The following is a 25,908-nucleotide window of genomic DNA, read 5'->3' as shown; positions in this document are numbered from 1 at the left end:
TAATTTACTAGGACAGTTCCAGCTTCTGAAAGCAAATCACAACAACCAAAGGTAATTTAATCAACGACCCAATTTTGCCTTTGGGGTTAAAGTACTGTTTAATTTTCAATAAAAAACATAATGAAGTAGTTCCTACAGTTAAATTCAAAGGCCGTATTTCAGCGAAGACACTGCCGTCTTCAATACAGTACAGTCTACACAGTACAATGCTCCTACAAAAACCAGGATAGTGTCATGGCTCCGATGTTGGACTTAGACATGGAAGATTCAGGTTCAAATCCTCACTCAGCCATGAAACTTCATGGGGGATCAGTCACTATCTCTCAACCTCACTTACCACAACCATAGGGTTGTGATAAGCATTGTACACGGTGGTTGTGAGGAGAAAAGAAAGGGAGGAATTGTGCACACCACCTTGAGCTCCATCCAAGCTGTTGGCCATCACCACATCTTGTGGAAAGAAATTCTGCAGACTAATTATGCGCTGTGTGAAAAAGTGCTTCTAGTTGTCCATCCTATACCTATATCTATCTATAGTTGTCCATCCTATATCTTCTGCCAGGTGGTTTCATTGAATGACCCCTGGTTCTAACATTGTGTGTTTGTGTGTGTGTGTGTGTGTGTGTGTGTGTGTGTGAGAGAGAGAGAGAGAGAGAGAGAGAGAGAGAGAGAGAGAGAGAGAGAGAATCTTTATCCCAGCAATTTTCAACTTTTTCCATCTCATGGCACACTGACAAGGTGCTAAAACTGTCAAGGCACACCATCATATTTTTACAGCATCATATTTTTTACAAAACATGTTGCCAGTGGGAGGCTCACATCTCCCACCGGCCTTACTAATAAACGACCCTCCTCTGAAATCCCGCAGCATACCAGTGGACCATTGGTGGCACACCAATGTGTCACTGTACACTGGTGGAATATCACTGCTCTATCCACTGTCTTGACACTTTGTGTAATTTTATAGGTCTTCTAATTCCTACCAGTACTGTCAAATGCCTTGAGTAAGGAGGGAGGAATAGCCAAAGGAATAGATTATCTTTCAACTGTTCCTTTTGTAAAGAACAGATATGTATCAGTCTGGTATTATTTATTCTATGCTTCTTACATAGCAGACAGCAACCACAAGCAGATAAAACCATACCAATGCCCTTTTACTGTCGATTTCAAGTCTGTCTGAACCAGAAGACAATTACATAAGCGCAAAAATGACAGTGCACTTACTACCTGAGCCAGAATCTTGTAATAAATTCAAAGATAAATTTTTCATCACATCTACTTACAGCTACAGAATTTTCTAAGCATCCCTCATGCTTCATTTCAGAAACTCAGCTTCTGCTGACCCAGACAAGATACGGTTGTAGACGTCCATATTTGTCTAGACTCTCCAGCAGGAACAGTTGCATTAGCAGCCTGGAATATTTCTAATGAGGATTTTTTACTTGTTTACTCAGTGTGTGATATTGCTGATTCTTTTTTGCGGGGAGGGGGGAGAGGGAAATTTGGTTAATGAGAAAAAAGTAGCTACGTGTTCTGTATATAACCGGGTTGGCCAAACAGCATCTTGTGAGCTACATTCGGCTCTTTGACATATAATGGAAATATGTTGGCTGAACTCCTTTTTGCATCACAATTAATCTAAAAGGTAAGTAAGAAATTCTCAAGCTTTATCATTATTTACCAGGTATAAACAGAATCCACCGTGTTAAAGCATAAGTTCATGGTGAATAAATATATTTAGAGTGCAATCCAAACAGCGCTCTGGGCCAGTGCAAGTCCCCTGCACTAGCTCCCAAGTGTCACAAACATTCATGTTTGCACCAACTTGGTGTTAGTTGGACACAGGAGGGCCATATCCAGACCCTGTACCTGCCTGATGTATGCTGGACTGTGCAGGGGGGTGGGAAAAGGTGGCCATTCTGGGATGTCGGGAGGGGATTTTTTGGGCAAGGAAGAGCAGAATGGGAGGTGGATCAGGCCTGGGAGAGGCACGGGATTGGCTGTAGCAGCACAAGTCACATTCTGATCCCGTCCCTGGCCTGAGCAGCCTTACATGGGCTGCTCGAATTTCCACCAGCTAAATAGCTGACTCAGATCCAAGCAACCCCATGGGGCAAGCTGGGGCTTGACATTGGGTAAGCTCCAGCCTATACCTAACCTGGGCTGGATACAGCATAGGCCACTGTTGCCTGCTTGTTCAAGCACAGGTTAGAATTGGGCTGCCCAGAATTTAAATGCTTCTTAAATGTTGCGGCTCTCAAACAACTCTCTTGTGGCTGTCAAATATCTGAAGATTATCATATGCGACTCCTGCGTTAAGCAAAGTTGACCACCCAGGTATAAAAGGGTATAAGACAAGCAATCTGTCTATCACTTCCTCCCTGGCTGGACTGTAAGCCAGCTGTTTGACAAGTGATTTACACAAAGTGCATTTTTCACTGTCCATAATTAATTTCACTGCATTTTTCCTCCTGTAAAAGCAACGTTTTCGACGACATACTGAAATGCAGTCTCCGTGTTCCACAATCATGTACAGCTTGCCATCCCTCCCTCGGTATCCTAACTCAATGGTGAAAGTTTCTGAAGCTTCATCCCACCCCACCAAGGCTGCTTTTGAAGACTGGCCTACATAAACCTCCCATCTTTGGCCTGCAGCTATTGATCAGGCTGTTAAGTCTGGCATCTACACTTCCTGCAAAGAGTCTCCCTGATGAATTCAGACTCTATTAGAGAGGCAGAATATAACATGAGTTGTGCTCATCTGTCAAACCTATTGAACACTCGGGTCTCTCTGCCTTCGCAGAGGCTAGCAATTCTCCTTTGTTATCCTGCAGCCTTTGCCTACTTTGGCTTGGAGCCATCATGTGCTACAGAGAAAGTCGGGGAGAGTATTTTCAGGAATGGATCTGGGATGGGGAAGTCTCCCTTTTTAGTCACAGTATTGAACATGAAAAAACCTGCACACCGGAACTTCATAAACTGTGATTCCTCATAATACTTTTTTTGATGCACACTAAGCCATGCTTGTTATATGTAAACACATTAATTTTGTAAAGTTGGAATGGATGTGCAAGTAACCTGCTTTTAGCCCAAAACTGTGTATCTTTTTGTTAGTCCCTTGTGCTTACTTGGAACAAGACACTTTGCAGAAAATCACACATTTCAAGACTCACCCCATCTTCATACTCAAGTGTGTCTATGGGATTAAGTACTATATTTAAAAAGTCTTTTCTGTTCACTGGTTCTCTAGAGTCTTCTCTCATTTCCTCTTTAAGCTGGCCAATCCTCCATGCATGCAACAGAGAGCCTCTTTGCACACACAGAACAAAACTGAAGCATGGTGCTCAGGACTGTGCAATTTGCAACATCAAATGTTGAAAGTTTAACACTATAACAGCCAAAACAAAGTGGTTTTACAGTATAGCAAAATGGACCACAGGTTTGAGGCTTTGAGGAGACTTCGAGGCAACTTATAGCACAAAAACAGATACCTAGTGTCACAGGGACTGGTTACACAGGTAGGAATTATCAAAAGAATGTGTCAACAGCTGTAGAATTGCTCTTTTACATTTATACCAAATGGGCACAAACTCATTAATCCCTACAGCAGGGGTTCCCAAAGCATGCTTTTTGATACCCTAGGGCAGCAGTCTCCAAACCGGAGACAGCTTCACACTGGGAATGCCTTCCCTGGCACAACCGGCGCTTACCGTTCCAGCATGCCACAGCTCTTCTTCGCCCCGGATTGGAACAACATGATGCTCTGGGCAGTCGCATCTATGGTGCAATGCCCCAGCTGACCCTGCACTGGGTAGACAGTACCCAGACTACCCAGAGCATCACATCATCCTAATTGGGGTTGAAGAAGAGCCACAGCATGCTGGAACAGTGAGTACCACTCACAGGAGAAGGATTCTCCCAAACCCAAAATCTGGCCTGTGGGCCAGGGTTTGGAGGGACCTGCCCTAGGGCATTGTGGCACACTCACAGGAGCCCTGCAGAATGCCTCCTGCGGCCCCTCCTACCTGTTATCCTGGGCATTGCTATCTTGGATTTCGTGAGATCCAAGATGGGGGAACCCAAAGCTTCTGTGATTTGGGTGCTGCCATCTTGATTCTCACAAAAACGTACAAGGTTTGGGCTCCATCATCTTGGATCTCGTGAGATCCAAGATGGCAGTGCCCAGCTGAGCTGGGAAGAAGAGGTTGCAGGGGCATCGTGACCCAGGTAAGTTTGCGAACCACTGCCCTACAGAATCCATGTAGCTCAATATCTTCAGCTCTGACTTATAGCAATTCTCCAGCGTTTCAAAGAGGGATCACCCCGGGAAATGCCAGGGATTGAACTTGGAACTTCAGTCCAAAAGGTAGCCTTCATTTTGGTATCTTGTATTCTTTGAGATGAAGCAGCAGCATTTCCAAAGCATGCTGAACCAAACTCATCTTGAAAAAAAAATTATAGTCCAAACTGTATTTCTGGCTCAGGCAAAGCATATTCTAGACCAGGGGTGTCCAAAGTTTTTGGCTGGAGGGCCATATCATCTCTCTGACACTGTGTCGGGGGGCCGGGGTGGGGAAGAATTAATTTACATTTAAAATTTGAATAAATTTGCATAAGTTTACATAAATGAATATATTAAAGATGAACTTATATGAAAGAATGAATGAATGAAGGTCTTGCAATAGCTCAAGGCCTATAAAAGGCCTTGCACAAAGCAAGGCTGGCCTCATCTTTGTCGCCGCTACTGCATCACAGACATGAAACAGCAAGCAGTGGAGGGAGCCCTCATCCCACAGCTCACGCGAGAGGTCAAACAGTCGCCCTCACGCTGAGAGCAGTTGCGTCAGGCCAGTGCAGGCTCCAACAAATCTCCGGAGGGCCAGAGGCTCATGGGAGACTGGGGGCTCCCTGAGGGCCACATTGAGAAGCCTCGAGGGCCGCATGTGGCCCCAGGGCCAGGGTTTGGGCACCCCTGTTCTAGACCCTTCTGGCAAAAAAAAAAAAAGGCTTTTCAGTAGGCATTTCTAAGTAGCACATGGCATACACTGGTAAATGACCCAATTCTAAAAGCAGATTCATTATTAATCACGAAAGGAAGTAGATTTCCTAATTTATAAATGCCAAGGACTGCTCAAGCTTGTTCTTAACAGCTTTCCTCCTGTGGAAATTATACGGCTGAGAATACAAATCTGCTAAATCCACACATTTTGGAACGAAGCCATACGTGTGACCAGGGTGCAAACGCTGTTGCTAAATGAATAAAACATGATTTTATTTTTAAGGGAGACAAAGATTCTGGTTCATGTGCCTCGTGTTCGTTATGAAAAATCAACATAGTTGTTAAATTATGTTGTGAAATGCTTTGGGTGCAGCTGCTAGGAATCAGAGGTCAAAATGTCTCAAGAATAAGTAAAATCAGATATACTCCAAATAAGTTCAGTCACGCACTTCACGCGAGTTGAATGCTTTTCTGGCCAGTGCTGACACCAGATGCATGGACACCAGAGCTTTGACCAATTGATGTTCTGCGTTCCTTGGAGGGGGGGGCTGCTGCAGCATTTCCTATAAAGCAGCACCTTCAGCACTGCAACACTGAATGCACTGCTGGGGACAGGGACATTGCATTATAGTTTTAAAAAGATGGCGGCCACCAACATGGCTGCTGTAGAATGCTCCAAGCCACTGCTATTGCCACTGAAACTTCCCCCGAACCCTTGTTTGGGCTCAGCTTTGCAGCTGCTTAAGAGTGCTTTCCACCAGCTGTGCTGACGATGGACATTTGATCTGATCGATTAGAACTTCTGCAGTCAAATGTAGCTCACTAACTGGTGAGGGCCCCCCAGGTACTTGAGAAATTTCATCTCCACTGGGCAGCAAAAACCAGAGGCTGATCAGTGACTCTGAGGGAGTCACTGCGCCGTGGCCAGTGTTCAGTTTGGCAGGTCAAAACTTGTGCATCCCTGTGACAGAAGGTGCTAGAATCAGGTTCAATGGGACACTTTTCTCCATTTGGAAAGCTGTGTCGCAAAAGGTGGGAATGCGTTAGAACCCAAACGTTCTCCCTCTCCTAAGCTAGAAGTAGTAGTAGTGGTGGCGGTGGCGGTGGCGGTGGCGGTGGCGGTGGCGGTGAAGAAGAAGAAGAAGAAGAAGAAGAAGAATCATATACTACTTTTCAACAAAAAAAGTTCACAAAGCAGTTTATAGAGAAAACCAGATAACTAAATAGCTCCCAGTCCCAAAAGGGCTCACAATATAAAAGTACCGTATTTTTCGCTCCATAAGACGCACCTGACCATAAGACGCACCTAGTTTTTAGAGGAGAAAAACAAGGAAAAAATATTCTGAACCAAATAGTGTAATAAAATATTTAATAAACTATAACAGAATAACATTTGAACCATGTAAAGTGAACAGCAGTCAACAGTGGCATTAAGAACCATTATCACTGTCATTAACAAATGGAGAGACTTAAAGGTTTGAGCACTCTAGTTTTCTGGAAACACCAAGAACTCATCATCACTAGAGTCAGAATTTATGAAGCTCACAAAAGCAGGTGCACACAAATAGGGGATCACGTTATCTTTCTGCTACAATGATGTTCTGCCAAATCCCAATCCACTGGGCCTCGTGCCCGCTTAAGGCTGATCAGTCCCCCTTGTGCAACTCACCAGTGCAGCAAGCAAAAATTAGTCCAGTCCCAGTCCACAGATGCCAAGTAAATCAGTCCCATCATTCAGAGTTACCAAATCAGAGTCCAGGGCCAATAAGCCAAATTACAGTCCAAGGTCAGGTTCCAGGTAGGTCAGTTAAATCCATCAGGGTATCCAAGTCCAGTCACAATCCACAGTCAGATTCCAAATTCAATAAACCCAGTCAGTCTCCTCTCCAACCTGCACTCCTTCAAAACCCACAAACCCTTTCTGCCTCTGGTACTCCTTATATCCCTGAGGGCCCTATTGCCTTCCAGTGGCTGCAGCTGTGCAGCACACTCTGCTGGATGCCCAGGCCTTACCCTTAAAGGGGCCACTGCTGACACCACATCTACCTCCTTACCAGATCTTCCTGGATTCCAATACAAGGGGGGGGGGAGCAGATCTCTATACAGACCAGTGCAAAAACAGGGGAAAGGTGTGGGGGAAGGAAGATCTTTGTATAGGCATCACAGCAAGACCAGTGCAAAACCCCTTGCACACAGAACCAACAGATGGAAGGGGGGGGTGCAGATCTCCATACATACCAGTGCAAAAGCAGGGGAAAAGTGTGGGGGAGGTAAGATCTCTGTATAGGCATCACAGCAAGACCATTGCAAAACCCCTTGCACACAGAACCAACAGATGGAAGTGGGGGGTGCAGATCTCCATACATACCAGTGCAAAAGCAGGGGAAAAGTGTGGGGGAGGTAAGATCTCTGTATAGACATCACAGCAAGACCATTGCAAAACCCCTTGCACACAGAACCAACAGATGGAAGTGGGGGGGGGTGCAGATCTCCATACATACCAGTGCAAAAGCAGGGGAAAGGTAAGTCATCCCCAGTAGAGCCAATGGGGCTCACTCCCAGGGATGAGTGGACGGGAGAAAAGCCTGCCAGCGCCTCCTCTCCCAGGGAGGAGCCCGTCTCAGTCCCTGGGCTCCCTGGACTCCCTGGACTCACTCCCTAGGCTCGCTCCCTGGGCTCACAAGCCTGCCAGGGGCTCACTCCTAGGGATGCGTGACTGGTAGCTCGAGGATCGACATAATGAGCACCCCTGCTCTAGGGGCTTGCTCAGCAAGACTGCCATCCCACCCACGCTTTCCTGGGAGTGAGCCCCAGTGACTCTGAGACTTACTTCTGAGTAGACACGTGGGCTTTCTCAGCGAGCCTGCCATCCCCCCCCTTTCCTGGGAGTGAGTCCCAGTGACTCTGAGACTTACTTCTGAGTAGACACATGGGCTTTCGCAGCGAGCCTGCCATCCCACCCACGCACCCCCGCTTTCCTGGGAGTGAGCCCCAGTGAGTCTGAGACTTACGAGCCTGCCACCCCACCCCCGCTTTCCTGGGAGTGAGTCCCAGTGACTCTGAGACTTACTTCTGAGTAGACACGTGGGCTTTCTCAGCGAGCCTGCCACCCCACCCACGCTTTCCTGGGAAGCGGAGCCGAGCAGAGCGGGCAGGGGGCGGGGCCAGGGGCGGAGTTTTCTTTTTTCTTTTTTTTGCAGAATTCGCTCCATAAGACGCACACACTTTCCCCCCACTTTTTGGGGGGGAAAAAGTGCGTCTTATAGAGTGAAAAATACGGTATTCAGAACACCACTGCTGTGTTCTGGGATACTGTGCTGGGGTGAAGAGGGACAGTTACTCTTTCCCTATCGAATATAAGAGAAGCATCACTTGAAAAAGCATCTCTTTGCCTAGTTAGCAGGGAAACCGAGTGTCTTGCTCTCTTATTCCTCCCTTGTTTTGCTTTTCATCAACTGCTATTCCTGATTAATAATTACCATGTAAACACAAATTGTATACTTGGTGGGAAGCAAAAGGTCTGAGTCTATTCTGAACCCTATTCATTAAAATAATAATAATAATAATTGCACCAACTCTTTATCTAGAAGCTACATCTGCTCCAGAAAGTGTCTGAAAGGTTAGTGCGCCTGCAGGCAAGCATTTACATTACTGAGGTCTAACAGCAGAAACCAATTCCATAGCTAGAGGGAACCCTGAAGTCAGTGAAGTCTGCTGACAGAGGCACCCGCGGGGGCCTTCCAGTGTCTTTTTCGGGTTAGAGTCAGCATTTTCTGCCCAAAGGGGAAGCCGGTATCACAGCAACAGAAGGACTAGCTGCGAAACAGAGCCAGAGGAGAGAATGTGGATGCCTGCAGAACAAATTCACCAGCAGAAGACATTTGAGTATATCCAGAGTAAAGACTAGAAAAATTAAGGCTTGGATGATCCTGAACAACCATGACTATCACTCCATGGCAATAATCTTCTGGTCTCTCTAAGGGTGACAACTTGTGTTGACTGAGAAGGGGGTGCTGTGGAAAAAGAAACGGCCCCATGTCAAGTTTTCCCATGGACGGGTCAGGGGTTAGCCAGGACGAGCACAGGTCTCAGCCCACTGAAGGGTCCACCACGGCACAAAGGACCGCAGGTGTGCCACAGGAGTTTGGAGCATAATAGTAGAAAATTAGGACATGGATCATGCCCAAAGACCCATCTAGTCCAGCTTCCTGTATCTCACAATGGCCCACCAGATGACTCAGGGAACACACAAGACAACAAGACACTTGTGTCCTGTTACCACTCCCTTGCATTCTAAGATAATGGGGTAAAATTGCTGCTCTGTTGAGACAGGGGGAAAAAAAATCTCTAGAAGGATCAACGTTAGAATTCCCAGTTTAAAAAGAAGGCTCCCGTATGCAAATTCTGAAAGGGGGGCAGGAAGCTACTGCTCTCTCCTTCACCACTAGGGTCAAAGTCATTAGGCTCAATCTTATGCAGCGTTGCCATCAACAGAACACAAGTTGTGGCAGCAGAACATGCTTTTTGGCTATCACAAGGGTACTCGAGTGCTTCTGGACCACTGCTGGAGATGCCATTGAGGCCCATGAGCGTGGCAGCAGCAAGAAGGCTGCCCAATGGTTGGCAACCTTCAGTCTCGAAAGACTATGGTATAAGCCTACAGCACCCGGTATTCCCAAGAGGTCTCCCATCCAAGTACTAACCAGGCCTGACCCTGCTTAGCTTCCAAGATCAGGCATGTGCAGTGTAACAGTTGCTGCAACCAGCACCGCTAAGTCAGCAGGGTGGACATCATGGGGCATGGGGGTGGGCTTAATGGGGTAAAATGGGGGAGGGCCAGGGGTGTGTCAGAGGCAGGAAGGGTGGCACCTGGCATGTGCCTGATGCTAATCCTTCCATCTGACATGCCCCCTTTGTCTACTCGAACATGTGTCCATTAAAGAGCTGATGCAGGTCTGAGGAGACCCACTGGTGGTCAAGGAGCTAACAGAGGGTCTGGGACAATATTCTCCCTTTCCCTTTACTAGCCTCCCGATCATTTCCTGCTGCTTTAGAACAGCTGCATGTTATAGTGGGGAAATGCATAGGATTTGGCCCTCAGTGGACCAAAGAAGGGCCCCAGCCCTAAATTTCCTTTCCAATTCCATGGTTGACTCAAATCAACAGCTGCATGCTAATTGAAGCATTGGCCCCCAGAGCAGGTCAAGAGTTTGTTGGCACAGCCTGAGGCTGGTGCAGAACAACGGAAACCCCCTTCTTGAGGCAGGGATGGACAGTCAAGGGCCGTCAAAGCACAAAAGCAAGGCCATAGAAGACCCTGTACTTTTGTATGGAACAGTAGGGTAGAAAAAGATGGGTCCCAGAGCCCTGGTGTTCTTGGGTCATCTGCCCGCCTTGCTGTTGTTGCTAACATTCCTGCTTGTGCTGTTCTAAGCATCCCCACACAGGACTGGCCTTTAAAGCTGCGGGGCCCAATGAGAAACATTTTCGTGGGCTCCCCACCCCAGTGGGCCGTCCTACTGACCAGGTTGAGCAGCTGGGGTAAGGCACTCAGCATTGGCGCTCCCCAACAACTGGTTCTGGGGGAGGGCTGATTTCAAGCCAGTTGTACCCAGGGGTGAGTGGGAGGGAGGGTCATTCAGTGGCAATGTACCGCTTACCATGCTCTCATTGCAACACTTTGGCATGGAAGATTAATGCTGAAACATCAGCTATAGAGTGAGGTGCCAGCTGAGGGCATTCTGCTCACTGCCCCAGAGTAGGCCCCTCCAGGAGCGGGCCCAATTTTGCCAAATTGCCCTAAGGATGGCCCTGCTTCTATATTCTCTCTGGGGTGCCAGCCAGCATCCAGGGCAAGTATCAGGCTGCTTTCTAATGAGTTCACAGAAGAGGTAAAATTTGAACCAGGCTGAAAGACTTCTTAGCTCAGTCTTCCAGCCACTCCGATCCACTAGCACTCGAGTTGCGGTACATTCTCAACCACGCGCCTGTTAAACAGTTGTGCCTGCAATTAACGCCACCAGCAGTGTGATCTACAGCCCTGCTAAAACAAGGCAATTTATGCTTTGTGGCCTCCAACAAAGTTTTGATCCACAGCCTTGTTAGATGAGACAATTTACATCCCCCGGGGGTCACCGGGACTAAGTCTGGCTTACATCCCAGCACTTTGGTTTTAAGCAGTTTGTGATCGGGCTCTTAATAATACTGGCACCAAAGAGATTAAAATGGCCCAAGTGCAGCTCTCTCTCTTAAATCTACACCACGTGATAAATACCAAAATATATAGCACCTGGGATATATAGGCAACAATCCTGTCTGGCCAATAATGAAAAACCAGAATTGGGAACATAAACTAAAATCAAGGCAAGCAGAAACAAGTAGTTGTTTAGGTAATAAGGTTCATTAACTGAACAGAGTACTTGGTTGTTATTTTAGAAATGGGTTATGTCAGAATGCCAGATGCAAGGGAGGGCACCAGGATGAGGTCTCTTGTTATCTGGTGTGCTCCCTGGGGCATTTGGTGGGCCGCTGTGAGGTACAGGAAGCTGGACTAGATGGGCCTATGGCCTGATCCAGTGGGGCTGATCTTATGTTCTTAAACTACAATTCCCAGGAGGCCTTGCAGGTCTTCTTGTTGTCTGGTGTGCTCCCTGGGGCATTTGGTGGGCCGCTGTGAGATACAGGAAGCTGGACTAGATGGGCCTATGGCCTGATCCAGTGGGGCTCGTCTTATGTTCTTAACTACAATTCCCAGGAGGCCTTGCAGGTCTCTTGTTCTCTGGTGTGCTCCCTGGGGCATTTGGTGGGCCGCTGTGAGATACAGGAAGCTGGACTAGATGGGCCTATGGCCTGATCCAGTGGGGCTGTTCTTATGTTCTTATGTTGACTATGGACCGAATCCTATCCCCCAACAGCCCACAGTGTTTAGGGCTGCTGAACGAGAGTGCGCTACATTATATGGGCATGGGGAGATACCAGACAGCCAAAGAAAGTTTTACTTACCTCTCCCTAGGTTGCCTAATCTCCAGTGGATCTCCTCTGCAGTGAGACTTCCTTACCTGCAGGTTTGGTATTCACAGATATGAATATCTGGGGATGCCAAGCCTGTGGTTGGGGGGCCTCAAAGGATCTCCCAGGCACTACTGGAAGTGGCTTTCCAATCTGCCGGAAAAACTGGAAGCACCTTCCAGTTACACGTCAGAAGGCCTCCTGGACACAGCTAGAAGGCATTTCTGGTTTACTGAACTGGAACTACCTTCCAGTTCACATCTGAACTGAGGAGGTCAGGAGGCCACACGTAACTTCCAGAGGCTCAGTGCACCCCCCCCCGGTAAGTAACTGTGGTGCTGCATAGTGCCCCCCCCCATTTGATTCTCTGCAGAATTCTGCAAAGGGTTCTGGAATGGATCCCGAAGGCCCACTGAATATCACATCAGTACAGAGTTTGTTGGAAAAGCAGCTACATAACTGAAGAACTACTGGCCACTCATCAACTCCATCAGCTTGATTTGGGGAAAATAACTAAATATGGCTAAAGTGGAAAACCAAATAGAAAGGGGGATTCAGTGGATATTATATGTATTTCATAGGAAATTACTATAGTGTATTTCACAATGCATCACAGCATCACAACTAGGAACAAAGGCTTTAGTTCACCAAGACTTCTGAAGTTGGCACATTGAAAAAGCACCCTGATGCAGTGCTCCTTCCTCAGCACTCTGATTTTCTTTTCAACAGAGTGACGCAAACATTTTTAGTGTTGCGAAGGCCACGTGTAGCGCAGTGTAGTGAAGAACGAGCCCGTTCTCGTTCCCTGAGACAAAGAGCGCAGGTTTTTGTTTGTGCCCAAGAAAGAGCCGCATGGCATTTCGCCAAGAAGCTGCAGCAAAAGGAATGGCAGATACCGAAAGGTGGTTTATCACTAGAGCGGCTGGAAACGGGGAGCTATTATATACATTACTGTTGGTAGCGCACTGATAATTACTGCAAAGGAGTCTCAGAGGAACAATCATTTGTAAATACTTACACTGTATTTTTGTTATTGTTTAAGCACGGGCCTCTTACGCTGTGCGGCAGAGCTGCGGGAAGCCTGCTTGGTCTGTGAAGAAACACTTAGCGGCGCATGCAGTCTTTAAGGTTCAGACCCAATTTGAATTTTAAATGTGGCAAAAATAGCCAATTCTACTCCACCAGCGTGTAACTAGCAGCATTCTCTCAATGTCTCTTGCTTCTTCCTTGGTGGAAAAACACACGGGCTCTAATTTCTAGGTCAAAACTCTTTTCTTTTTCAAAACTCTCTACTTTCAGGAAGCCCAATCCTAACTTGCCAGTGGGCCTGCACTGTATCCAGCGCACATTTGGGGCTGTCTGAGGCTCAGGCTGCGGCACGGGGAAACTTTTTCCCTTACCCTGGGGAGAGCCACTGCAGTCCCAATGGGGTTACCCAGATCTGTGCCACCTCCAGAGGTGGTGCAAATCTGAGCAGCTCAGGACTGCCCTGAGCTGCCCAGGAAAGTGGTCAGGATCTGGCATAAGTACCAGATTCTGTCCCTACCTCCTGCTCTCTACTCGCCTGCCCTTGGGAATGCCCCCTGTCTGCCCTTCCCTTGCCCTAAACACCTTCCTCTCCCTGCCTTCCCCAATCCCCCCCCCCTTTCCCACACTGGCCAAGCTCAGCAGGTACAAATGCACCCTGCCTGCAGCCTGCATCGGCATGAGGAAGTCAGCACCTGTCCATGTGCCAGCCTATCTCCCCTTAACATTGACACGAAAGTGCATTATGGCACTTTCGCAACGATGATGGGCCGGTGCAACAGACTTGCGCAGACCCATCCGCCAGTCTGGAATGTGCCCTATTTAATGTTGACTTGTTCTTCGAAGGAACCCTTGAGCATCTGCTGTGAACTCTTTGCCCACTGCAAAGGACTCTGGGACTCAGGATGCACACACTTCAGGCAGGGCCATGAACGGTGGGATACACCTTTCACAAATGTGAATGAGAACCTAGAAAATATCACAACCCTCAACTGCTGTGCATGTATATTGCAGGATCTACAGAGGTGGAAAAGCTGGGTTTTTTTGTTTGTTTGTTTTTCCCAAGGGATCTTGTCTGCCATTACTAATCTTTTCAGTTAAGAAACCCTAACAGGCTTCCAATATTAGGAATCACAATATTTTCAGGCATACGACATTTAGAAACCACTGCCCTACACCTCCCCTCCTTTTGTTACAAGGATTTGTAGAATCATTGAGGAATCTGATGCATCTTTACAAAGATGTTGTCAGGGTTCCCCTGACTTACCTGAGAGTAGAGCCACCCAGGAGCCAGTCCCCAGGCTGGGCGGTAGCAGCAGTGGGAGGAGGGAGCCTGCCTCAGCCCCTGTGGTTGGCAGGGGAAATGAAGCATTTGGTGGGCCACTGTGAGATACAGGAAACTGGACTAGATAGGCCTATTGCTTGATCCAGTGGGCCTGTTCTTATGTTCTTATGAGCTGTGGAGCTGCCACAGGCAGACCCTCACACCCGCCAGGAAGGCAGTAGCAAGGCCAGAGGGGATTGGCCTGCAGACTCCTGGGAGCAAGCTACGGCCAGCCACGACTGGGTACTCAGCGGTAAGCCTGGCCTGAGCCACGCTGGCCTGAGCCACACTGGGACCGTAGGGAACCAGACCAGTCCCTGACCGACAGGGCAAACTTCCAGCAGATGACACGAAGCACCAGGGCTTGCCGTTGCCTCCTTGCTTGCCCGTCTGCAGGGGCAACACCGCCCACAAGCCCAGTCCACTCCAGGGGCAAGTGGGGTGGGAAGCAGTCCCTGCAGCCTGGCTGGCAGGCAGAGCAGGAGGGAGAGGCCCAGGGAAAGCTCAGGCAGGAGAAGAGGGAGGGAAGAGGGAGGGAGAAGAGGGAGGGAAGGCTCAGGCGGCCAGCATTATAACCCTCGCAGGGAGGAAGGAGCAGAGCCAAGGGGGGCTGGTCTCCAGTCTGGCCAGGGATGAGGGCAGAACTGGCTAAGACACTGGCCAGAGCAGATGCTGGTCAGCCCATGAGCCAAAGCAGCCTGGGATTAGGAGAGTCCCAGATCGTGGGGAGAAGGACCTGGGTAATATAACCCCCCCCCTCCCTCACAACCCTACTGAAACCACTTCAGCTGGGCTGGCATTGCTGAGGCCAGCCCCTGAGGTGCCCCGCCTCTGCCTCCCGCGACCCCAGGGCCCCCCGTGTCCCAGGCCTGCCAGAAGTAAATCCAGCTGAGTGGATTAGGACTTGCTTCCTAGTAAACGCATGCATTTCACCTTGCAACCTCATAGAATTTAGTATTGATTCGTCTCTCAGTGCATTTTAGATGAATTTATAAGCACACACAAGAAAACCCTCTAAAGAGAATGTCAGAGTATTTTATTCATCTTACTTAAAAGTCCCCAAGTGAGTTAAATTGTTGAACAAACAAACAGCTATGCAGTCACTTACATTTAGGTGGAGCTGGTTTGTCCAGTGGCCAATGATTTTGTATTCTGCCGTTCTGTTTACTAGTTGATATTGGAAGATATCATAGCGTCCAGGTGCATCTCCATTTTCATTAAAAATAACAGGTGTCCCAGCACTCCCTAGAAAAGATCATACAGAAACTCTTACCCAATAAAGTCAGTTAAAATAAAGCGCAGGTTTTGTGTGTGTGGATCAAAACAACTGTCAGAAAAACGAGGCATCGAGACCACCATCTCATCTTCGAGTGAAAATGTGATAACAAGAGTAACTCTTCCACAGAGTTCTATGCTTCCAACTTAAAAAAAACAACACCCTCTTCTTGTGATGTAAGCAGTGTAAGCAGCAAGTGTGATGTAAGCAGTGTAAGCAGTAAGTGTGACGTAAGCAGTCTCAGAGGTAGATATACCTCACGGACACTGACACACATAGGTTATATTCATATGTCACCTTACATCACTTTACACAACTGCACAAACTTTACACAATTGCATCACTTCAGCACTATTGCAAAGGGGAGGAGTGGACAGGTCACCGTGAAAGAGAAGCAGGTTCAGTCCTTTGCTCTCCAAACACCATCTGCTGGTGTTTGCAGCTGGTGTTTGCTGGCTCTTTTGCTGACCACAAAATGGAAGCATGAAACTCTCACAAGCGCTCACAAGAAGCAGGGAAGAGGACTGAAAAGAATGCAATGCTAAATTCTTTGAACTCTATGATAACATCATGTTCTTTTCAGTCCTCTGTCTCAGTTCCTGTGGTGAGTGCCTGTGAGTGCTTCTTACTTCCATTTTTTAGTCAGCATAGTTCCAGAAAGATCCAGGAAGGCTGCAGACACTAGCAGATTTGCATGATGGGGGGTATAATAATGACATTTTTGTATATTTTTATAGGGTTCCCTCAAATTTGTGGTTTCCATATCCTTGGGGGCCGGGGAACATATCTTCCGTGGATATGGAGTGTTGCAGGTATTTAGTATAGCACTCTATTCCACACCAGTAGTGTCATTAGGGTTTTCATTACACAATGTGGGAGGCCAACACATCACCCCTATGATGGAATGGACAGGGCAGTGCCCCAGGCAGTGGGTGTGGTGATACACCATTACTCTGCCCCACTGGAATTTTGGCTATAACTTTTGATAGAATAGAGATATTTCAGTGTGGTTTGTTTCATTGCATTCTGCACGAAATTACACATTGAATGATATGTAACATAAAGGTATTATTCAAAAGTTTCAAGATTTCAAAAATTTTGGCCAATAGTGGTGTCACCCCCCCACCTCATGCTCATCATCCGGTGTGGCCCGCCCGCACCCCCCAGTGATGCCGCTATTCCACACAATGTAAAGCTATTGCAGAAAAGTGGACTGAGCTACCACGCCTACAGCCTCTCCCAATCTCTCTATTCTAGAAAAAGATGGACAAAGGCCATATTTAAAATAATTAATTGGTTCCCTAGACTGTGATAAGATGCCTCTTAGCAGCTTGTCAAAAGGACTCATGTGCCTTTCAAGAAAACTGACAACAGAGAGAGAGAGAGAGAGAGAGAGAGAGAGAGAGAGAGAGAGAGAGAGAGAGAGAGAGAGAGAATGGAATCTCCTGCAGCAATTCTGGTACCCATAATTGCATCCTATTATCATTTGGGGCTTGTGCACGATTAAAGTTATAATTAGCAAAAGAGATCATGAAAAGTAAAATGTTACATCCACCCTCATTTTTGTTCAGCATACACATGTTGGCATCTTTCAGTCTCAAAAGACTCTGGTATCGCGCTTTGAATGGTGGTTCTACTCTCACATAACACCAGAACCAGGGGACATCCACTAAAATTGAGTGTTGGGAGAGTTAGAACAGACAAAAGAAAATATTTCTTTACTCAGTGTGTGGTTGGTCTATGGAACTCCTTGCCACAGGATGTGGTGATGGCGACTGGCCTGGACGCCTTTAAAAGGGGATTGGACAAGTTTCTGGAGAAAAATCCCTTATGGGTTACAAGCCATGATGTGTATGTGCAACCTCTTGATTTTAGAAATGGGCTACGTCAGATGCAAGGGAGGGCACCAGGATGAGGTCTCTTGTTATCTGGTGTGCTCCCTGGGGCATTTGGTGGGCTGCTGTGAGATACAGAAAACTGGTCTAGATGGGCCTATGGCCTGATCCAGTGGGGCTGTTCTTATGTTCTTATCTAGTGTGGCTGAAAAGGTCGATTCGGGAGTGACAATCCCTTCCACACTATACTATACTACACTACACTTACATTACATTATACTATACTACACTTCAGTGCAGGACCTCTGAGAGGAATTTTATCAGGGGGTACAATGTTTCTTTTGAGCCCCTTTGCAAAGGGGGAGGGGTGAAACAGAGCGGACGAGGGTGGTGATAGGCAAGTAGAATAGGGGCAGGGAGGGGCAAAACGGGATGGGGGAGGGTTGAGACAACTGGGAAAGTCTTTGGAGCCAGGTCTACCAACCCATGTGGCATCAGTAGTGTCCCCAGCACCCCTAGTTGTGGTAATGTCGCCAGCACCCCACACAGGCAACATGACTGAGTAGATATGAAATTGTAAGATCTGAGGAAATTTCTGTGCCTCTTCCTTTGACTCCTGGGCCCCCTTTTTGACCCTGGGCCCAGGTACAAATTGCCCCCTTTACCCCCCCTCTCCTATGCCCTGCTTCAGCATACCATAAGAACTATATTTGGGGGGGAAAAACAACAACTAGGAACTGGAGAAAATATTCTCTCCTCCCTTTTACAAAGAAATGGGAAAATGAACGTAACAGCCCAATCCTACCTAAATCCCCATGCAGCAATGTAGCAACAACAGCACAGCTTCCAATGCATCCTATGCAGTGGTGTAGCTAGAGGGGGTGCAAAGTTGTGCAGGGAGCCAGCCTCACAGCATCATGCAAGCAGCCCCTCCCCTTCAAAGCCAGGCATTCGCTTCTGTTTTGCTCCCAAAGTCCAGAATGGCTCCAAGGGGAAGGGAGAGGGGCCTCTTGCACACCACGGCAAGGCTCCCTGCAAAACGTAGTGCTTTGCACCTTCTCTAGCTATGCCACTGATCCCATGGGAGATTTTTGGCTGATAGGAGTCTTCTTGGGGTAAGGGGACATTTGTCCCCTCGCTCCGACATTTGTCCCCTTGCCCCAAGGGAAGCCCAAGCAGCTTCCAAGAAAACATGTCTCGGCTTGCACTGTTATTTACCGAACAATGGCATGTGAAGAGCATATTTCTGGGCTAAAATTGTGAAAGCATTTAGGTGCGAGCTCATAATAACCAGAGCTGGAACCTATAAAAGCAACACTATGAATGAAACATAATCAAATGAACATGAAATATGAAAATGAACTACAAAACGCTTAATAAAGATGAGGCACTTTCAGAGGTGGGATAGCGAGAGACGTGGATATGAGAGAGGGCCCATGAGGGTGAATGCAGGTGGGGTATATTCTACCTGGATCTGGGAGCCAAAGGAGAGAGCCAGAAATTCCCTGGGATCACAGAATATGTTTGCATATATTGCGCGAAGACTAGCACTCACATTTTGTGTAAGCCTATACAGTTTTATTTGTTGTAATTTGTAAAAATTATGATCCAATGGAGAAGGGAAGAGGCCCCAAAGAAACATTGTTTCTGATAAAATTCCACTCAAAGGCCCTAATACAAGAAATCCAGATCTAAATCTGGGCAAAATGAGACCTCCAAGGTTAGAGTCTCTCTCTCTCTCTCTCTCTCTCTCTCTCTCTCTCTCTCCCAGTTTCAAAGGAGGGAGAGGAAGGGAAGAATATTGCTCTGCCCTACTTCTGGGCTCTTGTCCTACTTGAGCTACCTGTAGGCCATTGTTCCGGATATGATTGATCTTTCACTTGATCTTCTGATATAAAGATCACTGTGTAGTCCTGGACAGTTTACCGCAGCAGAATGACGGACAGTTTGGCTCTAAGCATTTTGGGGGAAGATCAGGGATGACATAAATGACATGGACATTTTTTTTTCTCACCCCCAACTGTTTTTATTAATTTTTTATACTTATTGCAAGCTTCTTCTTTTTTAAACACAACTTGTTATGCCGCCTTGAGCAAAGAGACATAAAAACAATGAACGTAGAAGAATGCACTACAGTCTTCCATTCAATGCATATTTCGTTCCTGAAGCTTTCTGTAGCTGGTACAAAAATCCACTGCACATTTTCTTTATGGTCTTCCTTGCCATTCATGGCATGATCCTACAGATACTGACCCAGAAGGAAGTCCAATGGATCTTCCTTCCCAGTAAATGAGTACATGGCTACAGGTCTAGTAAAACAGAACTTGTGCATGCTTTGGAGAATCGCCTAACTTTGAGAAATTAGATGCAGGCAATGGCTGACAGCGACAGACACATATTGATTTACCTGCAAAGGTGCCTAACATTAGTGCACTGGTCAGCATTCTGTAATTGTAGCTATCCCCCCCTTTTTGTTTAAAGAGACAAAGAGAAAAACATGTCCAATTTTATCAGCAATCTATCAATAGATTCTTACACTGCATTTTAATTCATATACTGCTGCTTGGGGTTGGTTGCTAGATATTAAGTGCGTTAAAGTACAACAAACTTCACATCCAAAGTCATCTACAGTTAGTGGTGTAGTGACTGCATCTACTGCCCGGGGTTGTGACTCCTGGAGTTATTCCCCAAGGGTGACACGTCACTGCCAATTACTTCCACGTCAGCATGAGCTGACTCAGCCATTTTCCCACTGCACTCCGAAAGCTGAGCACAGCAAGAAAACAGACGAGTCAGCAGCTTGGCCCAGTGTCTGACTCATGGTGCTCGGTAGTGGTGAAAGGGGAGCCTCCAAAGTAGAAGGAACAGCAGGTAGCAGTGAGATTGGTAAGTGCTGGAAGAAAGTGGCTGCCACCTTGGCTGGTCCCTGCCTGGCATTGCCACATGTGATGCTCCAGGGTGGAACCCAAGGCAGCCCACTCCCCTTGTGCCCCCCCACTTGCTAAACCACTGTCTACAGCTAATTCATCCTAGGGGCAAACTTGGTATAGGAACATGCTTGACCCTCCTCTGTGAGAATTCAAACTCAGACCTCCAAGGTTCTAAGCCACCAGTCTACACTTAAAACCTCGCTGGCTCTCTGGTTCTTACTGATCCTCTGCGTGACCAAACAGCTAATGCTTTATTTCAGTTCATAACCCAGAAACTCTGTAAGCCATCATAATTCCTTACAAGCCACCAGAAACAAGAATCCACAAGTATCAGCCTGGCTTATTTCTGCCACTCCACCCCATATTCCAGTCACAAATGCACCACACACAAACCTCCACCAGAGGTCTAGAAATTATGTTCAGACATATCAGTTTAAAAAAATTAAGCCTACCAGTTAGCAGGAATATAAAAAGTGCCTCTGTGCATGTGCAGAGTTCTTTACACAATTACACAATCTTTCACAAGATTTCCTCTCCCAAAATTCCAGTCTTGTTTTTGCCCAACGCCCATTCCACAGTTCTCATAATAGGAATACCATCAACTTGATTTCCCTAAAATAGCTCCATTTCAATTTCCTGGTCCGTCTGTTTCCCTTTCTCTTTCCATCAGTCTTGGGAGGACAACTTTTCTCTTTTTGTACAAACCTCCTTGTCTGGATATCACCTCCTGCCTGGAGGACAAGGCTGCTCCATAATAATGGTGGGATTTTATTTCTAGTGTGGGACTTGAGAAGGAGACTGGCCGGCTAGGAGAACTTGCCAAAGGACTGCAGATCTTGGAATAGAAGCTGGAACTAAAACAGTCTAAAAATTAGGTTTTAAAATGTCTCTGCTTGCTCCAGCTCAGTCAACGAGTAGCCGGATAGCAGGGCATGCATCAGTGACTACACAACAGCAGAGGTAGAGAAGATATAATCTTACTGACAGGCTAATAGGGAAAATGGAAGTCCAGGTGGAGCCTATTTATCCGTATTAGTTCCTTTCTGTGACTTGGCGCGATTAACAAAAACGTGTTGTGCTAAATTCCATAGAGTTATGCAAATACACTGCAGCCTGACACTTCCGGATGGAAGGAAACTAAGGCAGCTGTTATCAATCCCCTCCCCTCTGTACTCAGCCCTCCCCGTTGCCAGCTGCCCAGCTTCTTTTACATGGGATGTTGATCTTTTAAGAGTCCAGCCCTATGCGTTTAAACTCAGAAGTAAGCCCCATTCCAGTCAATGGGGCTTACTCCCAGGAAAGTGTGGAGAGGATTGTAGGCTAAATCTCATGCTTTGCTTGGTGAGAAGGCTTGCTTGTGTTCGTGATAGTCTGCACCACGGGGGGGGGGGTTTGCTTGTGTCGGTGATTGCCTGCACCATCTCAATGGGGGGGGGGAATTTGGCAAACACTTGCTAGAGCGTTTTAAAGCAATCCCCTCTGTTGCTACCACACCTGCCCCTGTGTGAGTAAGAGAGCGTGAGAGAGCACGTGCTCGCACTCCACCTTGCTGTACGTGTTCTGGCTACAGAGATTTTCAGGCCCCCCCCCTTCCCCTCTTCAGCCTCTTCGCTGGCTCAGGGGCTCTAGGAGTGTTACTGTTCCTTTGCAAGGGGAACCTCTTCCAGGGCTATTTTCCTGCCTGGGTGAGGCAGAGCCTTTTTGCAGTGTTTTGGGCTGCCCGGAAATGGATCGAGATGCCAGGGCAAAGGAGGCAAAGGTGTGTGTGACTTTCGGTTCCCCCACCCCATTGAGACAAATCCGCAGATAAAAAATCCATGGATGACTAGTCTGCACCCGTAGTTTAACCCAAACTACAAAACAAACAAAGAAACAAAAACTCTGCAGCTTCTCTGGGTTGCAGGCCGTTTCCCAATTCTGATTGCCAGGATTAAATCCTGTGCTGATTGCTGCTCAAGAATGAACTTGGGCCAACAGATAAGATTCTGGAGTGCTGAACAGATTAGCATAAAAATAGGTTCAAATGGAGCCACACTGAAAGTTTGCTGTGGATTAGAAGTTCACGTGCCATTATCATTCATTTGGATAATCAGTTTTGAGTGCCAGAGATTCTTTCCCCCCCCCCCACTGCTTTCCTTTTCAATTAGCTCCTAAATGCAGTCATAAAATTGTCTGATATTCCTAAATGACATTACAGGGTCAGAGAAACCAGAAAAGGAAGAGCTCCTATTTGAAAGTACAGGCAGCCCAATCCTGTGCTTCCCAGTGCCCAGGGCTGCAGTGGCACTGAAATGGCGATCGCTGCCTCCCATGAGGCTGGGAAGCAGCACCAGATCTACTTGGGGTGAGGGAGCTTATGCTCCCTTACCTCATGTAATACCCAGCTGGCACTTCTCAGTCTTCTCGTTCATAGCTGAAGAAAAGCAGCAAGTCAGCAAGCAGCATGTGGAGCTGAGCAGAGCAGAGCTTCCCGAGATGCCTGGTGATGCCCCTAGAGGCTAGCCACGCCTCACTAGGGAGGCGGAACGCACAGATTGAATACCTCAGGGGTAAGGAGATATATTTCCCATACCCTAGGTCAGGGTTGTCCAAAGTTTTTGGCTGGAGGGCCACATCATCTCTCCGACACTGTGTCAAGGGCCAGGGGGAAAAAGAATTAATTTACATTTAAAATTTGAATAAATTTGCATAAGTTTACATAAATGAATATATTAAAGATGAACTTATATGAATGAATGAAGGTCTTGCAATAGCTCAAGGCCTATAAAAGGCCTGGCACAAAGCAAGGCTGGCCTTTTCTTTGCTGCTGCTACTGCATCACAGACACGAAAGAGCAAGCAGTGGAGGGAGCCCTCATCCCACAACTCACGCAAGAGGTCAAACAGTCGCCCTCATGCTGAGAGCAGTTGTGTCAGGCCAATGCGGGCTCCAACAAATCTCCAGTAGGCCAGAGGCTCATGGGAGACTGGGGGCTCCCTGAGGGCCACATTGAGAAGCCTTGAAGGCCGCATGTGGCCCCAGGACCGGGGTTTGGGCACCCCTGCCCTAGGTAAACCCCTGTGCATCACCCCTATGGGACTTCTCGTATTCATGCCAGCTATTTAGCTGATGCAAATCTGGGAGGCTCAAGCAGGGCTGCCCAGGCCAGTAGTGGGGGTTAGGATACAATGGAGAAGCATTTAGCCATCCCTGGCCCCTGGGCCTGATCTTTCCCATGTTCCACCCTCTCCCTGCCCCAAAATACCCCTTCCCGTCTCCAGCATACCCTCCCACCACCTTCCTCATACTCGTCTACTGCCTGGCACAAGCTTACCCATGCTGGCTGGCACAGGTTTGGGATCTGGTGCCTCCAGGCTCCAGCAAGTCTTTGTGCTGGCCCAGCCAGCTCCGTAGGCGCAAACATGCCTTATGGCATGATTGCAACAGTCTGAGCTGGTGCAGGGATAGCCATGCCAGCTCACAGTGCCGTTAGGATTGTGTTGTATGATGGATAAAATAGATCAAACTGAAAAGAGTGACTGATAAGCCACGAAACACTCTCCATGAAGACAGAAAGCTAAAGAAAAATGATAAACAATTAAGTAGAACTAAAGCATTCTCACTTGAGACTGTTACAGGCTGGCAGACAAAAGTGACGCTCATTTATCACAGAACCGGATACAGTGAAGCGATTCTCCATGCCAACTCACAAACAGAAGAACGTTTTCAAACAATATGGAATCTAACATAGAAAATTATTGTCCTTGAGCAACTATTAACATCTGCGTAGACAAAGGAAAGGTCCAAGAAATACTGATGATGACCCGAGGGCTCTAAAAGATTCTCCCATCGTGGCAGCTGATTTTTCAGGCTGCTTTCACACAAGCGTGCAGAAGGGTAGAGGAAAATATGCCAAGCACGGCTTTTGGGAAGCAGTTTGTTTCAAATAATTGGATTTCAGAGGACTGTAGGCCAAACGACATCTGTGAGTGGAACTCTCTCCCTTTTGCTTCTCTCTCAAACAAACAGCTATGGCCTGATACAAATGGCTTCCTCCCTTCCCCCAGAAGCTGCTATTAGCCCTGGATGGGAAGACTAATGGCGATGAGGTCTCCTTCACAGCTAACAACAGCTTGGGGCTGATTTAAGTCGGTATGGGTGAGCTTTTGCAGACATTCACTTGGATGGAACACACGCAAAAAGTCAATGCCTTGGAGACCAATGTAGGAGAAACATGTGTGACCCAGTCCTATGCATACAGTGGGTCTTCTTTGCCTGCAAGTTCAGCACCCGTGAACTTGACTCAAAAAGGGTGCAGAGCCCACATCTGGAGGGCCTGCAGGACTTCCTGGACGTGACTGGAAGTGCCTTCTGGTCATGTCTGGATAGTGTTCTGAAGCATGGGGTGGTTGCACGTGGCCTCCTGCGCCTCAGAAGGCCTCCTCTATTCTAGATGCTTCAAATTGCCACTTCCGATTGCCAGCATGGGCCCCCTTGTGGATTTAATGCTATGTAGTATTCAGTATCCACTGGGGATGGCTCCCCTGCAGATACTGAGGACTCACTGTGCTTACAGAGGAGAAAATTCCACCATATGCAGTTGGGCTTACTCTCAGCACCCTACAGGTAGACCACAGCTGCAATACAAAGACATCTGCAAGAGGGATCTGAAGGCCTTAGGAGTGGACCTCAACAGGTGGGAAACCCTGGCCTCTGAGCGGCCCGCTTAGAGGCAGGCTGTGCAGCATGGCCTTTCCCAGTTTGAAGAGACACTTGGCCAACAGACCAAGGCAAAGAGGCAAAGAAGGAAGGCCCACAGCCAGGGAGACAAACCAGGGACACACTACACTTGCTCCCAGTGTGGAAAGGATTGTCACTCCAGAATTGGCCTTTTCAGCCACACTAGATGCTGTGCCAGAACCACCATCCAGAGCGCGATACCATAGTCTTTCGAGACTGAAGGTTGCCAACAACTCTCAGCTAAGAGCACATAAAATTGCAGCACTTGTTTTTGTTGTGTTCAGGAGTGACAATCCCTTCCATACTGGGAGCAAGTGCAGTCTGTCCCTGTTTAAGTTATAATTAATATTGCTTCTTTATTTACTATGAGCAGCGGCGTACCTAAGGAATATGATACCTAGGGCAAGCACTGAAATTATGCTCCTGTTGAAACAAAGACGGGGAGGTAATGGGGTTGGAAGCCAGCCCTGTTCATCCCACCAAGTGAATTCATTCAGCAGACTACACAGAGAAGGGGAGATCATGGGGTGGGAAGCCAACCCTACCCCACCAAGTGAATTTATTTAGTAGGTTACACAGAAAAGGGGAGATAGGGAATAAGCCAGCCATGTTCCAAGTGAATATATACAAAAATCTACAGATTTGAAGTCTCCCCCCCCCAAAAAAAAAAAAAAATAATGTTCATTTTCCTCTTTTTGGATGTGCCATGAAACTGTTGAAAAAACACACCATTGACTGTGGTGTGGTAATGCACCAAAGGTAGAATATGGGTAAGAATACAGGCACCTTCT

The 25,908-nt window shown here is 47.4% G+C and overlaps 1 protein-coding gene across 1 annotated transcript in view; it reads right to left on the bottom strand.

Annotated features, from left to right (window-relative positions):
* The window catches only part of GRM8 (glutamate metabotropic receptor 8), a 504,716-nt gene that overhangs the window by 67,354 nt on the left and 411,454 nt on the right, over nucleotides 1-25,908 (bottom strand). The window contains exon 7 of the mRNA XM_066634671.1: nucleotides 15,466-15,602. Coding sequence (XP_066490768.1) covers nucleotides 15,466-15,602 — 137 coding nt within the window. The remainder of the gene's footprint in view (nucleotides 1-15,465; nucleotides 15,603-25,908) is intronic.

The sequence above is a fragment of the Tiliqua scincoides genome, chromosome 7 (genome assembly GCF_035046505.1).
Source record: "Tiliqua scincoides isolate rTilSci1 chromosome 7, rTilSci1.hap2, whole genome shotgun sequence".
Taxonomy (NCBI): Eukaryota; Metazoa; Chordata; class Lepidosauria; order Squamata; family Scincidae; genus Tiliqua; species Tiliqua scincoides.
Note: the sequence above shows the minus strand (reverse complement) of the source record. Positions and strands in the feature narration are given on the sequence as shown.